At 36.9% G+C, this 21,159-nt stretch overlaps 1 protein-coding gene across 9 annotated transcripts in view; it reads right to left on the reverse strand.

The window, feature by feature from the left end:
- Window positions 1-795: 795 nt before the first annotated feature.
- Window positions 796-21,159, reverse strand: part of LOC142351019 (uncharacterized) — a 179,842-nt gene continuing 159,478 nt past the window's right edge. For 8 of the 9 annotated variants that reach the window (XM_075403072.1, XM_075403069.1, XM_075403068.1 and 5 more), the window contains 6 exons: window positions 17,998-18,042; window positions 17,270-17,402; window positions 10,648-10,777; window positions 4,979-5,134; window positions 1,739-1,923; window positions 796-1,671 (listed from right to left, as the gene is read on the reverse strand). In XM_075403072.1, the coding sequence (XP_075259187.1) occupies window positions 1,569-1,671; window positions 1,739-1,923; window positions 4,979-5,134; window positions 10,648-10,777; window positions 17,270-17,402; window positions 17,998-18,042 (752 nt within the window). In that variant the 3' untranslated portion in view covers window positions 796-1,568. The remainder of the gene's footprint in view (window positions 1,672-1,738; window positions 1,924-4,978; window positions 5,135-10,647; window positions 10,778-17,269; window positions 17,403-17,997; window positions 18,043-21,159) is intronic. The other variant, XM_075403071.1, reaches the window with a different exon arrangement.

Consider the following 21,159-nt stretch of genomic DNA (forward strand, 5'->3'; position numbering starts at 1 on the left):
AATGTCAAAAGCGTCAGACGAAAAATCGGTCAAGCGAAAAATCGCATAAAAAAAGACCGACAGGAGTAATATAATTGCTACAAACTTCGTTTGAGAGCAATTAATTAATTGCTGAAAGTATTTAACAAAAAAAAAATTGTGCACTGCGAGGACGGTACGAGCCTGCACATATAATATCCTATCAGAAATCAAGTCCCACGCCTTAATAACTCGGCCATCGCAGCTGCGGTCATCTGGTCAAGTTCATGTAAGAAGGGGCGTACACATTTTATGCTCAGTGGGTGTGGTGGGTTGAGAACATTTCCCTTTTTCTTTTGAACACTATTTATTATAAAATTATATTTCATAGAACAACTTGATGAACGTTATTGAACAAATTAGTCTTCTGTGTTGGCGTCAGTCAGGTCTCGAATCTACGCCACCGGAAGTTCCAACTAATTGCTTATCTAACGCCTTAACCACTCGCACGCCGCAGCTCGTAGAGCACTGTGATCTGCCCGCATGGTGATCTGGTAAAGTTCCGGCAACAAAGGGCGTAAAATTTTTATGCTCACTGAATTGAGGGGGAGCTGTGGGGATTGTTGTCATTTTCGGGAACTCTGGCCTATACCAATTTGCCTCCAGTTAAATCGTCACTTGAGACCGTATTTGCAACCTGGAGCGTGTTTCAAGTGAAGCCCAAGTCCGAAACTAACAAATCGAAAAATCGCCACTACTCGAAAAAATTCTAGGCGCTTGAAAAGAATTGGCGTTATTTATCATATTAATCTTTTGCATCTGCATTTTTGAGATAAACTAGCAAAAAATAAATTGTACAAAAGAGCAAAAAATAGCATCCGAAAAGTCAGCCTTTTTAACAATCGTAGACTATGTAACACCACCGAACAATAAAATACTGAATTCTTAAAAACAAACCAATAAATTAATTATATTCAAGAGACAGTTCAACCCTCACTTAAGTGAACTGTTTGTAAACATGTTTCCTGATTTGAAACTGAAAACAACAAAATAAACAGGAAATCAAAATTGTTAATATTCTTCCATCGCAAATTTTTGACGAGGCAAGTTTTGCAAATTATTGGCCATTTCAAAACTCGACAAGTTTTGCGGTTATTAGAATCGTGCACAATTTACAGTTAATAGCACCAAAATTTGGATGAACACAAATAGTTTTTAAGTTTGCTTTCCACCCTTCATCGAAATGTCTCTTTTTCATGATATTCAGCCGACGATTGGGTCAACTGAAAGCCCTCAGCTGTTGATTGGCTGACGAAATCAGGAATTACCTCTTCTGATTGGCTGATTAAAAATGGCATCAGCTTCATTGCGATAGCGAGCCAATCAAAAAGCTTCATTCTCCGAATAAATTATCCGTTTGTAAATAGCCAACACCAGTTCAGTTAAACAAACTTGTTCTAATTGGTTAACACGCATCAAATTATTCTCTGCTGAATGCTTTGGGCAATTTTTTCTTTGTTCTTCAGGTTACAATCGCTTTGATATAATTGGCTGATAGGCTGTCCGCTCTCAATTCTGATTGGCTAAAATGTGAATGGGGTATTGCCTAATCACGACGTAAACAATGATCGCACCCATCTTGTTGTTGATTCTCTAGTGATGTAGGCGATTATGAGGAAGACAAGAGAACACATGAAAATGATTGCTCGTTGTCTAAAACATCAAAAATTCCGTCACACATTTTTAGATTATGGATCCGTTTAGACTATAAGAGACTCACGGTGTGGATATTGTGTTGGAGACGATCTTGAGAATGTTGGCAAAGACAAACACGAAGGATATGACGAGTACCAGAAGAGACTGTAGGATTCTGTTGGCCAATGTCATCACATCTGCATCCTTCAAGTCCTCTATGAAGTTACTCTTCCCACTCCCACTGAAGTGAGACTTCTCAACGTCAACCAGCTGCAAATAATTGAATTGATATGGCAACATCATACAGAGAAACAAATCACGCTTTCTTTGAAGTCAGGCAAGTACTTAAAATGTTTCAACAATCAAAAATGGTTCAGTACAGACTAGCGCCCCCTATCAAATGGAACTTCAAATAGATTAACAAACTTCCACAAAATGGCTTGCTTCGTGGAATATAGTGATTTTTTTCATCGTATTCCGCATTTTGTTTGTGGAAACCGAGAGTTTAAGACTGTGGAATATGGTGACCACATTTGTCAACAATCCACATTTAAGCAAGTGAGCATGTGTTTGGTGTATTGCGTTTATCTAATTGGCGTTGTTTTTGCTAAAGCAGTACCAATCCATCTTCAACGCTAGATGTTATTGCCGGTGACTTGTAAGAGAGCCGAAGTGAAAAGAGCCGATTGAAAGAGAGCCGAAAATTTATTTAAATTATTAGTCGATAAATTTTGCAGCCAATTAAATTGCCTTCTGAAATGAGACAACAAAATTCTCAGCCAATCATAACGGAGTATTTGAGAAATTAATATTTAATATTTTCTAGTAAAAGAAACTGAAAGCGAAGTAATAAATAATTATCTTCACATTATAGCGGGCCATGGCCATGCCTTAGCGGCTTATGGGACTTGATATGAAACTATCACAACCGAACATAAGACCAATTAACCCCCTTAAGTACTTTTCTTGGTAATCAACGAACAATTTAGGGTAATTAAAGGCAACTTTTTGCTTTCGGCTCTTTTTAAATAAAGACCGTGTTCGGCGCTTTTTAGCGTCGGCTTGTTATAACGTCGGCTCTCTTGCACGTATCCGTTATTGCCACCCAAATCCGGTAATTGAATTTCAGATAATGAAATAATTGTTTTTATATTAGCTGTGCAAAATTTCACAAATTAATCAAATTACGAATTTGTTGGAATTTGACTTTAAACAGCCGAGGGATATATTACTGACCACTTTTCATACAGAGGGACTTTTCAGAAATCAATTATTACTGATCAATTTTCAACTTTTCATACAGAGGGACTTTTCAGAAATCAATTATTACTGATCAATTTTCAACTTTTCATACAGAGGGACTTTTCAGAAATCAATTATTACTGATCAATTTTCAACTTTTCATACAGAGGGACTTTTCAGAAATCAATTATTACTGATCAATTTTCAACTTTTCATACAGAGGGACTTTTCAGAAATCAATTATTACTGATCAATTTTCAACTTTTCATACAGAGGGACTTTTCAGAAATCAATTATTACTGATCAATTTTCAACGTTTCATACAGAGGGACTTCAGAAATTGTTACTTACTGATCACTTCTCATACAAAGGGACTTTTCAGAAATTAATAATTACTGATCACTTTTTGTACAGACGGATTTTCCAGAAAATTCTTCAACAAATTAGCGCCCCATATACTTTAGCCTATAGTGATTTATTTTGCCAACTTTACAAGTTGGTCCTTTTTATAATTATAACTTTTTCTTTAAATCATTTGCACGTGGGTCTCTTAAAAATGTACAATGATGTACAAAAAATTAATGCATAAAGTATTTTGTATAACTATGGACTATGTATTTTAAATATTGCGGCACTTTCGGCTCACTTTGTTGTGTTCAAATCGTCTTTGAATTCAGATTAGTAGCTACCAAAACGAGCATTATTTACTTCGTTGGTTGTGGATTCTGAGGGACGTAGCGTGTGGAAATTGAATGCCGCATACTGAGGAACATCGTAGTTTTAAAGTGCAAAGTCTAAAGGACAAATTTTGTCATCAAATTCCACAGAATTGTCCATTTTGTAGAAATTGGTGACAAAAATGGAAGCAATTCTTCCGTAGCCATATTTCACATTTTAGGCCAATTCTACATGTTTTAAGATACATTTTGTGCAAGACGATGCGTGAAATAGGCCGAATTTGCCATCCCCATTTGGTAGTGGTACTAGTCTGTAATCTTTATTATACATTTGAGTTCACTCACAAAATCCAATCACAAAATCCTCATACGTTAGTTATATCAATACGAGGATACAACACACGCAAATAGTGTGAAGTATATGGATCGTAATAAATACAACTAAATAACGCAAAAGTTATGAAGTTTAAAAATCTTGCAGGATATGCTACCATAGCAAACCTTCATTTGTTTTGCCCTGAAGGTTTCTATAAATCAAAAGCATTATTTATAATCAATAATTTCATGATCTATAAAAACACTGATCAGTGTTTTATTTTTAATCTGGCCTTGATCCATTAACTAACCATCGCTATCTGTATCAACTCTGATACCTTGTCAACCTGATATATTCATTTATGGTTATGTATGTATTCGTTTCAGTGTAAAATCTTAAAAAAGTAGTTTATTTCTATTATATTATATTAGAAATAATATTGAAAAATTATTTTTGGAAAATGAAATCAAAATCAAAATTATGTGGACAAGCTATTTACATTTTTGGGTATACTTCTATCGCTGAGCCGAGAGAACACCAAAAGCAGTGTTGCCTCGTCATGTGGTGCTTTACGAAGCGGAAACTTACCGTAATTTTGTCCACTAAATATTTCAAATGATTTAATCAATATTTTATATTCTTTCAAGAAAAACTTTTTAAGAAAAGAACTCAATTGCTCACGCGCGATCGGACAATTCTTCATGCAACATAAAATGTTTACATGAACTAGAAAACAGTTAGATTCGATTTGCGGTGGTGAAATGAACAGATTTGCGGTGGTCAATAGAAGAACAGAAATGAAACCGTCAAAACTTCCCAAAAAGACCTTTGAACACTCGCGTGAAAACACAATATTCTCTGGTGATGACTATCCATTTAAACCAAAATTTTGATTTTTAATGTAAAATTGCATCTTGTGTGATTTCTCATGAGAAACACTTTCTCGTGTGATGAATAATTACACAATTTTTGCGTGATTCACACGAGAAAATTTTAGAGTGAACCTCGAATTATACTAGATCTTAACTATTACACGTCATAAACTATGTGGCGCTCTCTCTATGTTGTTTAGGTGAGATGAGCGACCTACCCTGGCTTCTAGGGCAGTGATTCTGTCATTGTACATGGTCTCCACATCATTGACCTGGTGGTTAGTCCTCTGGTCAATCGAGTGGATGTCTTCTGACAAAGTGGCCAGTTGTTGCTCCACCATCTCGTTTCTATCACGCAGGTCATAGTCCAATTCCTACACAAATCACCCACAAGTCTCATTATTGAAATACACGACGCATAATCAATTGAAATCAATGCAAAACGCTCACCGTCAGTAGAGGCAAGGTCGCTAAGGGAGTAAGTAGGGGCTCAAACGTAAAAACTCGCCAGCCTAGTATTTAAGTTCCCATTTTCTAAAGATTTTCAAAATAAAAAATTGAATTTAAGACAAAATTAATGTACCTAAGACACCAGAATTTTTCTGATATCAAGTAGCAATCCATGATCGACGACAGAAAGCAGAGTTTTCTACAGTCTCATTTCATTTATGCAATCTTTATGTTATAAATTGTTACGACTACGTTTCAACTTTTCATTAAATTAATTTTAATGTGATGTTTTGTTATTCGTCAATGCTGGGCAGATCATTGTAGACCATGTGGTCTGTTTATCTGTCCTCATCATGTTACAGTTTCCATAGTGCCAGTCAGCACTTCTTACCTATATAACTTTGTGTTAAATTCAAAAAATTTCTGAACTCATCTAAACTTCAAAATGTTCACTTATGCATGAAGAAATTAATTCTTTCTTTCAAACACTTTTTTACAAGAAAAATCAAGTTGGACAATCAGCTAACCGTCGTAAAAAATAACCAACGCTGTTAAGGTTTGAACTTTCGAGTATTGGCTTAAACCGGTTAAGTATAAATATGGCAAGTTTACTTTGCAAATTGATTCAAAAATTTCTCGGAGACATTATTGGCAAATCTTAATATGCTATTATTCGCATTATTTGAAACCTTCAAACCAAATATGTCAACTGGCAATATTGTCTGACGAATAACTAAGTTTTGAAAACAATTACATGCAAAGTAACTTATCCCCTCCAGATACAGCAAAAAAAACTTCACATAAGAAAAGCTCCTTTTTCATACATTAAATGGCCAGTCAAGAAAGAGAGGCTGGAGAGGCTTAGGGAGGCCAGATTTAGCTTAATTGAGGGGGTTGAGAACTGGGGGGGGACTTGATTCAGGTTCCATGAATTAATTTTTAAATTGCTTCACAAAAACGCATTTTTCAACGTATATTCATAGAAATATGTTGCTTTTATTTAGTACAACTGGTAACTGTTTGGACAGGGTGACACCCAGCTGCAATCTTACATTTTAAGCAGCAAGCTATAACTCCCTTTGATACTGAAAGGTTCGCAAGCAATTTTAATTTAGCAACAAACTTTTTTTTCGGAGTAAGAACAGATCACACGAAAATTTAAGACGTCAAGCGTACAAAAGTCACCTAAAATTGAACAATGTTCTAGAATAAAAAAAGCAAAAACAGTCCAGCAGAAATTTGGCATAAATAAGACACGTTTACCCGGCAGATTGCCAGAAAATAGCCGCCGTTGATTCCCTTGACCAAGATTGGGATTGAAAGAAGAGGAAAAACTATTGAAAAAAAAAGTTTTGTACACAAAAAATTTTAGGGTGCGAACTATTTTAATGTCATTTTGGAACTGAACATACTACTGTTTCGTAGTGAGACGACACAGGGTCTAGTATCAATACCCATAAGCGTTAGAGATGGTAACTAAGAACAAAGTTTGAGTAACGAGCATCTAAAATGGGCTCTATGGATCTATCCCGTTTCTATTTCTGATTCTATTTCTGATACTGACTTTTAGCAGAAGGAGAGAAGAGTGAAACTAGCCTAGAGAACTCAACAAAATTTCACGTAACATTTTGAGCAAGCAGTGAACTAAGGTAAAGCGAAAAAATTTTCTTTCGACGAAGTAAAAAGAACATAGCAGGACAAGTCCTGACGTACAATTCAAAAACATTTTCAATGACTAAAGAAAACCTAGACCTAGAACGGACTAGAATTGGGACAACCAGTGCCAAAAAAATCAGATCAAAGAATTAAAAAAACTGAAAAGCAAAATCAAAACGCCGCGTGTGAAAAAACCACCAGTGAGAAAGAGAAATTTGGTTCAATCAAGAAACCAGGCCTATAATGAACTATGAATGAATTGGGAAAACCATTTAGAAAAAAATCCGATCCAAAAAATCGAAAAAACCAGTAAACATTAAAGTGAAAACGCCGCATGTGAACAAAAAACCACTAGCGAGAAAGCGAATTTCTGTTCAAACACCGTTTTCTGACTCTACTTTAAACTTAGAGTGAAAAAAATTACGCCGCAAAACCACTCGGTTTTTTTTCGCTCCACTTCCTGCTTCGGTGTGACCGAAATCACTACTCCAATTTGACTTCAAAAATCATGTAAATGTTTGAACAGATCTTTAAAAAAAGACAGCGCCCCAATACAATTCAAATTCTTTGAATTGTAAAAAAAATAGGAACGCTACAATAGCCGGCTGCGAAGCTGAAGCGGCTATTAAAAATGTGTCATGGGCCAAGCAAACTTGGGTGTCTATAGTTGGATAGATCCCAAAAACTTATTGTAATGCAATTCACCGAACTTTTTTAGTATAGGTATGATTCTACTATTTGTTCCGACCCCTCTTGAGGGGGAAGGAACTATATACTCAAACGGTTTTTTTTTGTTCAGTCAATTTTGACCGATCGATATATTCATCGTAGAGAGTGGTATCAGTAGAAAGCTTGTCCAGCGTAGAATATAGAATTAACATAGCCGGCAGATTGCCGGAGTAGCTGCGAAAGAACAGACCTGCGTGCCATATAATAGAGATAGAAACAGATACAGATCTAAATTGAAAAAAAATCGACGCCACTCAAAAAGCTAGGTAAAAACCATCCAGAGATAAATTAATAAAGCTTGTTAAAATTCATCCCGCAGAAGCCTCTTATTGGGGACCTTTACTGCACATATGAGGTCCTTTGACCTTAAACTAATTCAAATTAAACACAAGTTTTAAAGTGCAAAAGTCATTTCATTGAGTGAGGTAAGTCACGTATGATCAAACTCTAATCACGCAAATAACCTAAAACCTTTTGCTAAAGCGAGTGAGAAATGACGTCACGCGCGCAAATGCCGTTAGTGAGAGGAAGAAGTCATTCAGAAAATTTGACTTTTTCAGCTTTGCTGTGTGAACAAATGTAAAACGAAAAAAGAGCGTCAGACGAAACAAAAAAAACCAAGAGCACCGCAATATAGCTTCGCTCAGCTTACAGCTTCGCAGCTATAAAAAAGATTTCAATTTTCGTTTTTTACAGGGAGTTATCGAGGTTTAAATTTTGAGAAAATACTGTGAATTCCGGCGAGATTTTATTCACTTTTTCCGGAATTTTTGAAAAAAATTTTGCCAATTTTGCTAAAATTTGTTAATTTTTTTTTCGGAAGTGTTGTTGATTATTTTTGTAAAAACAAAAAAATCAAAAGAATATTGTAGGTTATTTTTATTTTTTTGTCAAAAATTCTGACTAAATATTTCAAAATTAAGACTTTTTCTTCAAAAACAGCACGAAATAAGTTTCTTAAGTCCATTTTGATTAAATTTACAGGAAGTACAGACCCAAAACACCAATAACACAATTTTTGTAGACTCAAAAGGGGGCTTTTTTTACATCAAATACCGTTGAGATGGCTCTGTAATTAAAACCTCGCCGTTTTTTGCTAAATTTATTCGTTGATTATCAAAAACGCAGCATCTATTTTTGATATTTTAACTAACAAAAAATCAATATCGATAACATTCGAATAATTAAGTGCTCTTAAAGAACAAACAGCATTAGCAGGGCTAGTTTTGGACCAATCTTGGACTGGTATAATCCACAAATAACTCGGATTGTAAGCAGTCGGTCTTTTTTATAAAAAAATCGATCTCTTCTACAATAATTAAATAACAGAACATTTCAAAAAAAGCTCACCAATGATAGTTCCAATTGGATTCCTAATTAGCTCCACATTATTGTATCTAGTTGATTACTTGAAAGCTTATGATCGTTTTGACTTTTAAAAGTATTTGATTTTCAAATAAATAATGACTTATTGAATTTTTGCTCTATTTTTCTCTTTCTTTGGTCAACTTGTAGCTTATTGTCCGCAATGAAAGAATGCTCCTTCTTTCTATTGAAATCAAATTCAATCTTTATTGCGGTTTTACGCCTTAAATTATGGCTACTGGCTTTGATACAACTAGATTTCAAATTTCTTAATTTTCAGGTTTTTGCCCATTTTTCACGTTTTCTAGTTTTGTCACAATATCACGTTATTGACAGTTCATATATCACCTTATTGGCTTTGAAAATAAGGCACAATTGATATTATTAGAATGCTTAAAGATATAGATGATGGTTTAACGGCTTCGACACTAATTTCTCGAAGAATTTAATTGATTTTTTTTAAATTGTCTTTAACTGCCGTTTTTCCGCGTTCTCTTTTTAGTCGCATGAAATTTTACTGTACAATGACCCGGTTGCATTGCCTTTTCATGGAAGAATAGATAAGACGATATTCTGATTTTAGTAGATAGCTGATAGCTTTCATGACTCTGAAAACAATTGTTTTCAAAATTAAAAAAGAACACTTTTTAACTTCGCAATTTTGTTCCTTTTATTGTCTGTGTCTGGTTGTTATCTAGTCTCGTTAATTACAAGCCAATTGGGACAGTATTGTTGTTAAACGAAGGTTTCAAAAAGGTATTAGTGTCACACAATCTAATGTTTTTGAAGAATTCATTTACTTTACTGGCTTCGACTCGAAAAAAAAACTAAATTAATTTTTGCTTTTTGTCATGTTTGACGTTCTTTTTGTAGACATAAGACATATTCTGGATAACTGCAATTCTAATGGGCTTCTTTTGGAAGTATATATGAACCTAATTAGTTTTTATGTTCTGTAATTAATGGCGTTCATGTCTTTGGAAATTTTTTTCGAAAATAATTTAAAGTGTTACTTATTTTTGCATTTTGTTATCCATGTTTGTCTACTTGTTACCTTGCTTCATTAATGAGAGGTCACATAATACACTATCGGTGGTTGCAGAAAGTTCAATTGAACACATTTTGATGGCCATACACCTATGCGATATTTTATTTGATTTCTAATGGTTTTCATAATTTCAAAATTAATTGTTTTAAAAAAAAGCGAATTTTTCACCTTTACTGTTTTTGTTCTTTATTGTCTAATTGTTACCAAGCCTTTTTATTGACTACTCCTTTATCTTTTCTGTTGAATTACAAGTTTTTTTGTTTAATATCAGTTTTATCTGACGGTATTTCGACTTTGCTATTAAGTTTTGTTTTTTAAAAGGGGACATGGAGTTTTTGATGTAATTAATTTTTGTTGTTGCTGTTGTTTGATTTTGCTGATCATCTTGACTCGCTTTCTTAATAATTGCGCATCTCATCATTCTAATGCGCCATTTTTACTCCACCACAGTTATTTGCTTTGGAGACTTTCTTTTCGTTCATATACCAATTTTTTTTTTAAAATACATGAGTTTTTGGGTTTTTCTATGTTCCTCATTTGGTAGACAATCAAGCAAAAATTGTGGATGAGCGGGGTCGGAACCTTATGTGCGATCGCACATTACCGAGTCGCCTTGTCGTAATGTCGTAATTGACTAACGGTGAGTTTTTGAGTGAGTAGAGTGTTGATGTGTGTCTCGACTTCTCCACACTTGTGAGTTATTGTCTCATTCAACTCTTGCATCCTCTTCACGTATTCACTCTTGAACGTTTCCAACTCTTGCTGCCATCTATAATAGTGTACATCTTCGGGTCATTAAAGACAAAAATTGAACGCTTCGACCCGAGATGTAATTTGAAATAGTTTACCTCTGTTCAGTGATTTCATAATGATTACGAGCATGCTTTTGAAAAATATTTCCTCTTAGCTTTAAGTTAGTCTTGGTTTCTATTATACAACCTGTTGCGTATATATATACTGCATAAAATCCAGTAACCTTTTTTCTTCTAAAAGGAGAGGTCAATTTTTCAGGTTTAAAAGCTCTCATCGTTGAAATTCAGTCGCAGGTACAATTTGTACCTGAACAATTTGTGATATCATGCGTGTTTGTATCATTTTTTTAAAAAAAATAAACGCTATTGTTAGCGTATACGATTAAATTTTACGCTGAAAAAATTACTTAAGACACAAGAAAAGTTATCATTACGCTATTAGCACAAGAATCGCTGTTCATACGTTATAAAGAGTTTAAAGTGAGCGAGGGTCAAAGACGTGAGGATCGTATATCTATTAGCACCTGCTTAAATACGTCAGAAGTATAAATGTAGAGGGATACCAGAGAAACAAAATATGTAGATCTTAACATGATTCTGGTTAGGATGTCAATCTGAATGGAAACTTTGCATATGTTTCAAGAAATTAACATTTTAATGAAGATTATACGTAGATTATATAGACACGATAAACCGCAGTGACATAAAAAAAGGATATTTTAGGCTAATCACATGAATAATAAAATTGTGCGAGCGAGTTTCTATTTTTAGTGCGCACGAAAAATTTTTAGTGCAATTATGAGTCGCACGAAAAAACCTGAGACAAACCCCACGTGAAAATCTACTTAATTTCTTATTTCATTCAAATGAGTATTTTGTTGGGTTAGGGACTTTCGCAAGCGGAATAAAAAGCGTTTTTTACTAAGTAAAAGAATTAATTTCTCAAAAATGAGAGAATAACAAAATGATATTTTACAGTAGAATTTAGAGATTTACAGGAGAGATCTGATTATTAGATCAAGATGGTGATTTGAATTTGGGGATGAAAAAGGACTCAAAAATCAGCTGTATATATACCCATTATCAGTGTGAAAAAGTCAAGATACAAAACTAATCTTAGCACCGTGATTTATAGTGGGGGTCGCAAAGGTTACCCAATATGGTTTGCTTCTGCAAATCAGTCGCAAAGGGAACCATAAATGGAATGCATTTGCACTTTTCTGAGAATTCATTCACACTTCCGGAGATATCATCATCATTTAATACATGCTGGGAAGATTTTACATCAATTAATCTAACTCTAATAATAGTTATCTAGATTCACCAATTTGAACCGAATATTGATTCTCAGCACCATTTCTTGACGATTCATTTATATAACTTCTTTGATCAAAATCAAATTGCTTGTCTTTCTAATCTGGTAAGTCAAACTTTCTTTCTAATTCTCACTAAGTTTAAGACTATAGTTTGATCGAAATTCTAACACCCCCACTCAGACTTGAGCTGATTGCGTAGAGTCTGTTCCCATCAAAACTGCTCTGAATGTTTCCACTTTCGAAACGGGTAAGGACTTTGTGAAGATGTCCGCTGCCATTTTGTCTGTAGGAACGTAATGAATTGAAATAGTCCCATCCTCCGTTTTGTCCCGGATGAAGTGAAACTTTGTTTCGATGTGCTTGCTCCTTTTGTGCATGACTGGGTTTTGGCAGAGTCTGATACAACTTTGGTTGTCTTCTCCAATTGCTATTGGACGTTTCTGTTGGATGCCAAAATCCTCTAGAAGTTGTTTCAGGTAGAGTGCTTCCTGAACTGCTGCTGCCATGCCCTGATATTCTGCTTCTGATGAAGAAAGAGCAACTGTGGCCTGCTTCTTGACACCCCAGCTGAGTGCTGCGCCACGTCCGTTGAGCTTGAAGTAATAGCCCGTTGTTGATTTTCTGTCGTTCACGTCTCCAGACCAGTCTGCATCACTTTCCCCCACTAAATCATAACTAGCCTCTTTTGTGTAAGTAAGTTTTAAACCTTTTGAACCTTGAAGATATCGCAGAAGTCGTTTTCCGCACATCCAGTGTTGATTGGTAGGTGCATTCATGTGTCTGGACAGAATGTTGACTGTGAACATGATGTCTGGCCTCGTCTGTTTGGCCAGATACAGAAGTGATCCAACCAAGCTTCTGTAGATCCTCTGGTCCATTTCTTCGTCTCCGTTCTGTGCTGTCTGAAGTTTCAAATTCAAATCAGCTGGAGTTCTTGAGGGTTTGCATTGATCCATTTGAAACCGCTCAAGCATTGTTTCTATGAAGCGTTCTTGGTCGACTGTGACTTTGCCCTCTTCTCGTCTGATTCTTAGACCCAGAAACCAGTGTAGTCTCCCTCTGTCTTCCATGTGAAAGGTTGCTTCTAGTGCCTTCTTGACATCAGAGACCACTGTCATACTTCTTGATGCTACTATGATGTCGTCAACCCAGACCAAGATGAAGGTGTGATCCTCTGCTTCTGATCTTGCGAACAAGCAGTGATCGTTCCTGCTTCTGGTGAACCCCTGTCTCAGTAGGAAGTTTGCCAGCTCTTTGTACCAGTTGTTAGCAGCCTGTTTCAAACCATAAATTGATTTATTTAGTCGACATACTAACTTCTCCCCATCTGATCCGCGTTTTACAAACTCCTGTGGCTGTTCCAGATACACTTCTTCCTCGATTGGTGAGTGCAGGAAAGCAGTCTTGACATCAAATTGGTGCATCACATGGCCTTGCTTCGCTGATAGCTGAAGTAGAGTCCTGAATGTCTCTGGCTTACAGGTAGGCGCAAAAGTCTCAAAGTAGTCCAGTCCTTCCACTTGTTTGAAGCCTTTCGCCACATAGCGCGCTTTGTATTTGTCCACTTGACCACTGGGTCCCAATTTCACTTTGTAAACCCATTTGCCCGGTATGACGTCCCTGTCTGTGGGTGGTCTCACTAGGTTCCAAGTCTCGTTGTCTTGGAGTGCCTTGACCTCGTCCTTCATTGCCCGGTGCCACTGGTCCCAATCGGCACCTTGCTTGGCTTCGTAGACTGTCTTGGGTTCCACATAGTCGCCCTCAGTCACAGCAAGATGGGTCCTGACTTCTTCAAAAAATTGCGGAACATTCCTTGCTCGTGTCCCTCGTCTGGGCTCTGCTCTGTCCGCGTGTTCCAGTGCATCTTCATTGAAGCCAACTGTCACTAACTGTGAGAAGTCTTCTGTGTCACTGTCTTCCAGTGAATCTGAGTCTCTGTGACTCCCTCTTGTTGCAGTAGATCCTTCATCTAGTGCTGTTTCTCCAACATCCGAGGCCTCTTGTCTCAGTGTTGTTTCTTGAGTATTCACGCTCCCTGCGTCATGCCACTCCTCCTTTATTGCAGTAGATGTGTCCTGTCGTTCTCTGTTGTCATTGTCTTGATGACCATCATCTGGGTGCCAGATTCCCAGTTCCGACCCATCATCTAGTAGGTCAGCCGTTTCTTTGTTGTCAGGGATCGAGCCCACTTCAGACTCCTTGATGATCACATCTCGAACTGCCATCACCTTGCATGTGTTGGGTATGTACACCAGGTATCCGTTTTCTCCTTCAGTGTAACCCACAAACTTTCCTTCCAGTGCCTTGGGTTCAAGTTTGCTGACTTCTCTGTCCCTCTTCCTCATGAAGACTGTGCAACCAAAAATAGATAATTTACTAATTTGAAGCTTAGGTTTTATACCTCTCATCAGCTCTGCTGGGCATTTTTCTTCTCCTCGTCTCACAACCAAGTTTCTGATCCTTGCTGCGTGAAGAACTGCTGCTCCCCACATCATCTTTGGAAGTCCTGACTCAATGAGCAAACATCTTGCCATCTCCAGCAGTGTCCTGTTGCACCTCTCAGCTAACCCATTCTGTTGTGGCGTCTCTGGTATGGTCTTCTCCTGTAGAATGCCTGCATCTAAGCAGTACGTCTCGAACTGCTCTGAGAGAAACTCCTTCGCATTGTCTTGCCTCAGCTTCTTGGGCGTCCCCACACTGAGAACAAATTTCTTCAGGCTGGCCAGTGCTTCACTCTTTGCCTTAAGCAAGTCCACAAACACAAACTTCGTGTATTGGTCTGCAAACACTATGCAGAACCGGAACTCTGACAGTGACTCTACTCTGAAAGGTCCCATCACGTCTGTGAACACCCTCTCCAGCTTCTCTTCTGCTTGGGTCTGTGCCACTCTTGGTACTGGAGTCTCTGTGATCTTGGCCAATGCACACACATTGCATACATCATCGAGTTCCCCCACTGTCTCTGGTGCATTCCTGACCACATCCGCTTGATTCAAATGACCCAATCGTCTGTGCCATTTCCTTGCACTGTCAAGTTTCACGCTGTTGGAACTCATCTTGAATTCTAGAACGCTGCAGGGTAAGTAAAACAAATTATTTTCTTGTGTTAGTTTTACCCGAGTTCCCTTCTGGAGTTTCATGCAGCTGTTTCCTCTCTCGAAAGTGAAGCTATGTCCCCACTCCGTGCATCTTGAGACTGATAGGAGGTTTGAAGAATAGTCCGGCACACACAGAACATTTTTGAGTTCGCATTGGAATTCCCCTTTGTTTGAGGGTATGCTGATCCTCACACAGCCTCTGCCCACCACTCTGGAAGCCTCTCCGTTGGGATTTCTGACCACTGATTGAATGGGCACAAAGTCCAGAAACGCATCGATGTTCGTCACTATGTGATCTGTACAACCACTGTCCACTAGCATGCCTGCTGTCTTCCACTGGGTAAGAGCTGCCCAGCATTCCTCGTCTGGTGTAGCCAATGTTGGACCCATTGCCACTGACTCATGTTTGCCTCCATCTCTTTGTCTCTTGCATGCCCTGTCTAGGTGACCCTTCTCACCACACTTGCTGCATTGTGCTGTCTCCTTCTTCCTGCAGTCCTTGGCAAAGTGTCCAGGGATCCCACACACAAAGCAGTTTCCTTTCTTGGGTCCCTTCTTGAAGTCACGCTTCACTGCCAGTGCCACTGAACCACTTTGTCCCTTGTGTCTCTGCACCGTGCTCTCATGAAAGTTCTGCAGCCTTTTCCTCAACTCTGTGAAGTTCATTGCCGGGTTGAAGCTTTCCTGTATAACAAAACTTTCATACCTCATTGGCAGACCATTGAGGACCAAGGCGTTGAAAAGGGTCTCTGAGACTGCTTCCCCTGCTTCTTGTAGCCTTGTGAGCAACTCCTGTCCTCTGATGAAGAAGCTGTCCAAATCCTCAGAATCCTCGAGCTGCAGTCGAGCAAGCTGTGCCACTAAAGTCACCACTGTCGGCGTCTCCACACTCTGAAATCTCTCTTGCAAAAGCTTCCAAGCCTTTGCTCCATCTCCAATGCCGTCATCTCCCACACAGTCATGTCTCATCAGCATGAGGGTTGTTGCATCTAGAGTCAGTGCCAGATGGCACCACACATTGTTCCGTTTCTCCTTGATGTCTGCAACTTCCTTCTCATATGCATCCTTCAGCACCTTGTGGTTCTTCTTCTCATCATTGGTTGCCCCATTGGCCAGTGGCGCAGGCTCATTGGGTTGCTCCTCTGTCCCCAGTAGTGATTTGTAGAGTCCCTTCGTCTGCATCATCGCCACAAATCTTGTGCTCCAGATTGGAAAGTCCTGTGCCTTTCCTGTGTAGGTCAGCAGCTTCACTGTCTGTTGATCCATTGAAGTTTGAGCAGGCAAAACAGTTGTGAAAAGAAAAGGTACTAAGCAGAAAAGGATTATGACTGTCAACAACAAATTAGTTTTGTTTTGGAAATTAATTTTATGACTTAAAAAATTGCTGGGCCCATAACCTGTTGGGTTATGGACTTTCGCAAGCGGAATAAAAAGCGTTTTTTACTAAGTAAAAGAATTAATTTCTCAAAAATGAGAGAATAACAAAATGATATTTTACAGTAGAATTTAGAGATTTACAGGAGAGATCTGATTATTAGATCAAGATGGTGATTTGAATTTGGGGATGAAAAAGGACTCAAATATCAGCTGTATATATACCCATTATCAGTGTGAAAAAGTCAAGATACAAAACTAATCTTAGCACCGTGATTTATAGTGGGGGTCGCAACGGTTACCCAATATGGTTTGCTTCTGCAAATCAGTCGCAAAGGGAACCATAAATGGAATGCATTTGCACTTTTCTGAGAATTCATTCACACTTCCGGAGATATCATCATCATTTAATACATGCTGGGAAGATTTTACATCAATTAATCTAACTCTAATAATAGTTATCTAGATTCACCAATTTGAACCGAATATTGATTCTCAGCACCATTTCTTGACGATTCATTTATATAACTTCTTTGATCAAAATCAAATTGCTTGTCTTTCTAATCTGGTAAGTCAAACTTTCTTTCTAATTCTCACTAAGTTTAAAACTATAGTTTGATCGAAATTCTAACACATTTTATCATGTGTTTTTTTCACTGTAAATTTAATTTTGTCTAACAGTATAGTAGAAAGTTCTCTGAAAGTAGAAAGTGTATTATACCTCTCAGTGAGTTGCTGTGCGTGTGATTGTATCTCTTCCTGAAGAAGTTTGATGTCGTAGTCACTCGCGTAGTTTCCCTCTGTCGGGTGCTCCATGTCCTCCTCTCTACTCGCACTCAGCTGCTTATTCAGATCTGAAACACACAAAAAACAACAGTCACGTGAGAACTATAGAATCACGATCAGATCAACTGCTGCAATCGGGTGCAAAACAATTGAGTATTTATCATTTCACCTCCCTTAATAAGGTTCTCCATTACAGTACAATTACGGTAGATTAAGGGGTTATGAAGTCGTTAAGTATAACTTTTACAATTGTCATCAATTGGATCACTTCGGTAGCGACCCAACGATCCAACGTCAATATCCCAATGGTCACATTTCTTAACAGATTCCATCTACTTTAGCAACTTGATCGCCTACATAAAGCCACAATAAAGCTGCGCATAAATTGCGAATCTCTAGGTTGGAAATTTTGATTGAAAATGTAAGAAACATTCCACTGAAATTTAATTTTGTAATATTTAGTACTAATAATAATAATAATTCACAAGAAAACTTACACGTATTCAACTCATTTACAAATTTATGCCAGTGACTACAGAGAGATCCCTATTGGGCCAAAGACCCAATCTCAAGTGTCTCAGAGGAAACAGATAGCTCTAAAATTATTAATAATTACTAAAATCTAGACTCGTCTTCAGCAATCACGAACTCAATAAAACTTACCCAAGTGACGATGCTGATCATGCGATCCCGTGCTTCTTGTGTCGTCTGAAATATTACATTAAAAAATAGTCACACTAAATGATCACAGTCATAACAGCATCGGTCAAAAGCAACTGTCGACAGTTTTATCTCAAACTTCAGTTCCAATCAATTAATGATGATAGCTAGTTTTAAGTTCAGTTAATAGGTCAACTGACACAAAAGCATAAACAAATTATTTGTCCTCGTTTCAGTTTACAAAAACCGAAGATCAAAATCTACGTCACGTCAATCTATTTATCAATATATGCTACGTCACCGAAAATCGCAGTAATCATCAAGCTTAGACCGTAAACTTTTTGAAAAACTTCTATCGAATCATTTTTCTGCATTATTCATAACAATTGCAGCAATTTTCAAGAAATCATCAACAAAGCCAATGCTAAGTTTTAAAAATCAATAGCAAAAATAACCCACAGATGCCAGCGGAAAAACTCCCCAATACGTAATGTTATATAATCAAGACATCAACAATTATGTATGATTATTGCGCAGCTTTTCCGCTAGCAATCTGTGGGGCATTTTAGTTCATTCAAAGACGGTAACAATGTTTCATAGGCCCCTCACTTACAAATTATGTATTTGGATCTTTTCCGTTTGTGCCCCCCCCCCCGTACGTTATGCACCCCCCCCCCCCCCCCCCCCGTTACAGACCACGTTCCATTACATAGTAAATCATTATGTAAAGATATGGCACGCGTGTCTAGAGGGTGCAAATAATATGTACCCAGTAATCTGGGAGGTACAAACGAAAAGATCCACGTATTCATACATAGAAAGTTGCTATGTAAACATTTAGCATTTTCGCAAAAAAATACCATGGGCGTAAAAATTATATACCCATTATGCTGGAGGAGGAATGTAAAAAAGTTCCCCATTTATTCAAACAAATCCCAGAATTCTTACGAACAAATGTCACTCACTAATACAAACAAAGAGGCTCGGTAATACGCGTTTGCACATAAAGTTCCGACCCCGCTTATCTACATTTTCCACAGTGTTGAAGCCGTTAAATTTATAAAATATTAACCGCGAGAAATTTAAAACTTAAATTGCGTCTTCTTTGAAAGACATCATCTCAAAAGGACAACAAAAAGAACCACCAAAATTGAAAAGTATCTAAAACTCACAAAATTATTCTGAAACAAATTGTCTAATCCCTAAAAATATCAGTCAAAACATTTAACCAACAGAAGAATTACTGCTTGGTTCAACAAAAACTTAAAAACCTAAAACGCTAAAATACGAAACAAATACAAAATTGTAAAATACGAAAAAGGGATAAGTTGAAGAAAACTTCTAGTTTTTTTTGAAAATTTATTTGAAAGTCAAGAATACCATTAACAATATACTGAATCCAGTTATTAAGTTCATTTATATAACTATAGTTGACCACTCAGACCTTTTATTACCCCAATATTTAGAATATGACAACAAAAATTAAGAAGTACAGGTCAAAAATAAAAAAACTATTCAAAATTCTGCAAGAGAACGGTGTCGCAGCCCATAAAACTATAAGCTATGAAAACAAAAAAAGTCAATTACAAATTTCGTAGCGATTTTTTTAGTCAGATTGCTAAGTAATTCGACAATTAACAAAGAAACAAAAAAAACAGCAAAAATCGGAAATTATAAAGAAAAATCGAAAAAATTTGTATGAAATCTCGCAGTACCAAAACAAAGAAGCTGATTTTCAAACAAAATCTGCCACAAAGACTAGTTTGTATCTTATATGAAAGAAAGTTTGACCTGTATTTATTGAAAACAATCTAAAAATTGACAGAACTAAGATAAAAAATCAGAGAAATTTTCTTTAAAATATATTTAATGTCATAAGAGACATTATATAACAACCGAATGCATTGTAGAGGTTCCCTCTTGAAAAAGCAATTCGAACAAGTAATTGGACTGTAAAAAGTATAACAATTGAAGGCAAAACCAGGAATTCAGGTAAAGTTTACTAAAACTCTTCTTCAAAGCCATAAAAACCCTTAGGTTCTCTAAAAACAAACTATATCTATATTTGGCCTCACTTTTACGAAAATGAGAACTGTCAATAATGGGGCCACAATTTGGAAATTTTGTCACTAATCAACATTAAAACAACAATAAAAGCAAAATATTTGTGACAAAAAGACAGCACCAAAATAAAAAATTGATTGTAAGAATCCATGATGATATCGAACCTATCCCTGATTTTGGCGCGCGTCCAGAAACCACTCAAGTGTGTCAAGTGTTTGTGAATCAGACCAATTGTTAAGTGAAATATTTAAAAAAAACAATGATGAATTTTGTATAACTATCCAGTTAAATTCGCAAAAAAGGCAAAATTTTAATTCCAGAGGACTTAACTTAATTCCACAGCCAGATTTCAATTCTCTCTTTTGGAGTTTAGAAAGATTATGTCAGCGGTTTCTAGGTCTCCATTTTTGGCAAACTTAAAAGGAGTGGACCAAAAAGCATATTTTGTGCAATTTTTGATAAAAAATGTCTGAATTTTGAAAACGTTATCAAAATCTTCACCCAAAAAACTCCAATGAAACCATTCAGCAAAGATCTTCTCTGTCTAACGGTAACAATGACACTCTAAAAAATTTCAACTTAACATTAAATTACATTAGCAAAATTGAGCCAAATTTTAGCAAAAATTACGGAAAATGTGAATAAAACTGTCGAATATTCACAAGACTTTAAACCTCGATACCTCCCTGTAGAAAACAAAATTCGAAAAAATCTTTTTAATTCCATATTCTAGGAGGAGGTACGTGCTTTTTAATGTTACTACTCACGAATCTCTACGGTGAATATATCGATCGGCCAAAAGCAAACAAAAAACCCATTTGAGTATATAGTTCCTCCCTCCCCACTTAAGTGGGGGTTGGAAGAAAAAGCTCGCATTAATCATCCGAAAAAGCAAGGAGTTTTTAACTACTAAACACTGAGCTGCTAGGGCCCATAAAAGCAAAACAACTTTTAGAATATGTTTTCTCCATTTTGATTAGTCGGATCTTTTCCGTTTGTGCCCCCAGTTACGGAGCACCTGCCATTACAAAGTAATTCATTATTAAAAATATGGCACGTGCGTCTGGGGGTGCAAATAATATGCGCCCGCTAAGGTGGGGG

Source organism: Convolutriloba macropyga, chromosome 12 (genome assembly GCF_964194025.1).
Source record: "Convolutriloba macropyga chromosome 12, txConMacr16.3, whole genome shotgun sequence".
NCBI classification, from domain to species: domain Eukaryota; kingdom Metazoa; phylum Xenacoelomorpha; order Acoela; family Convolutidae; genus Convolutriloba; species Convolutriloba macropyga.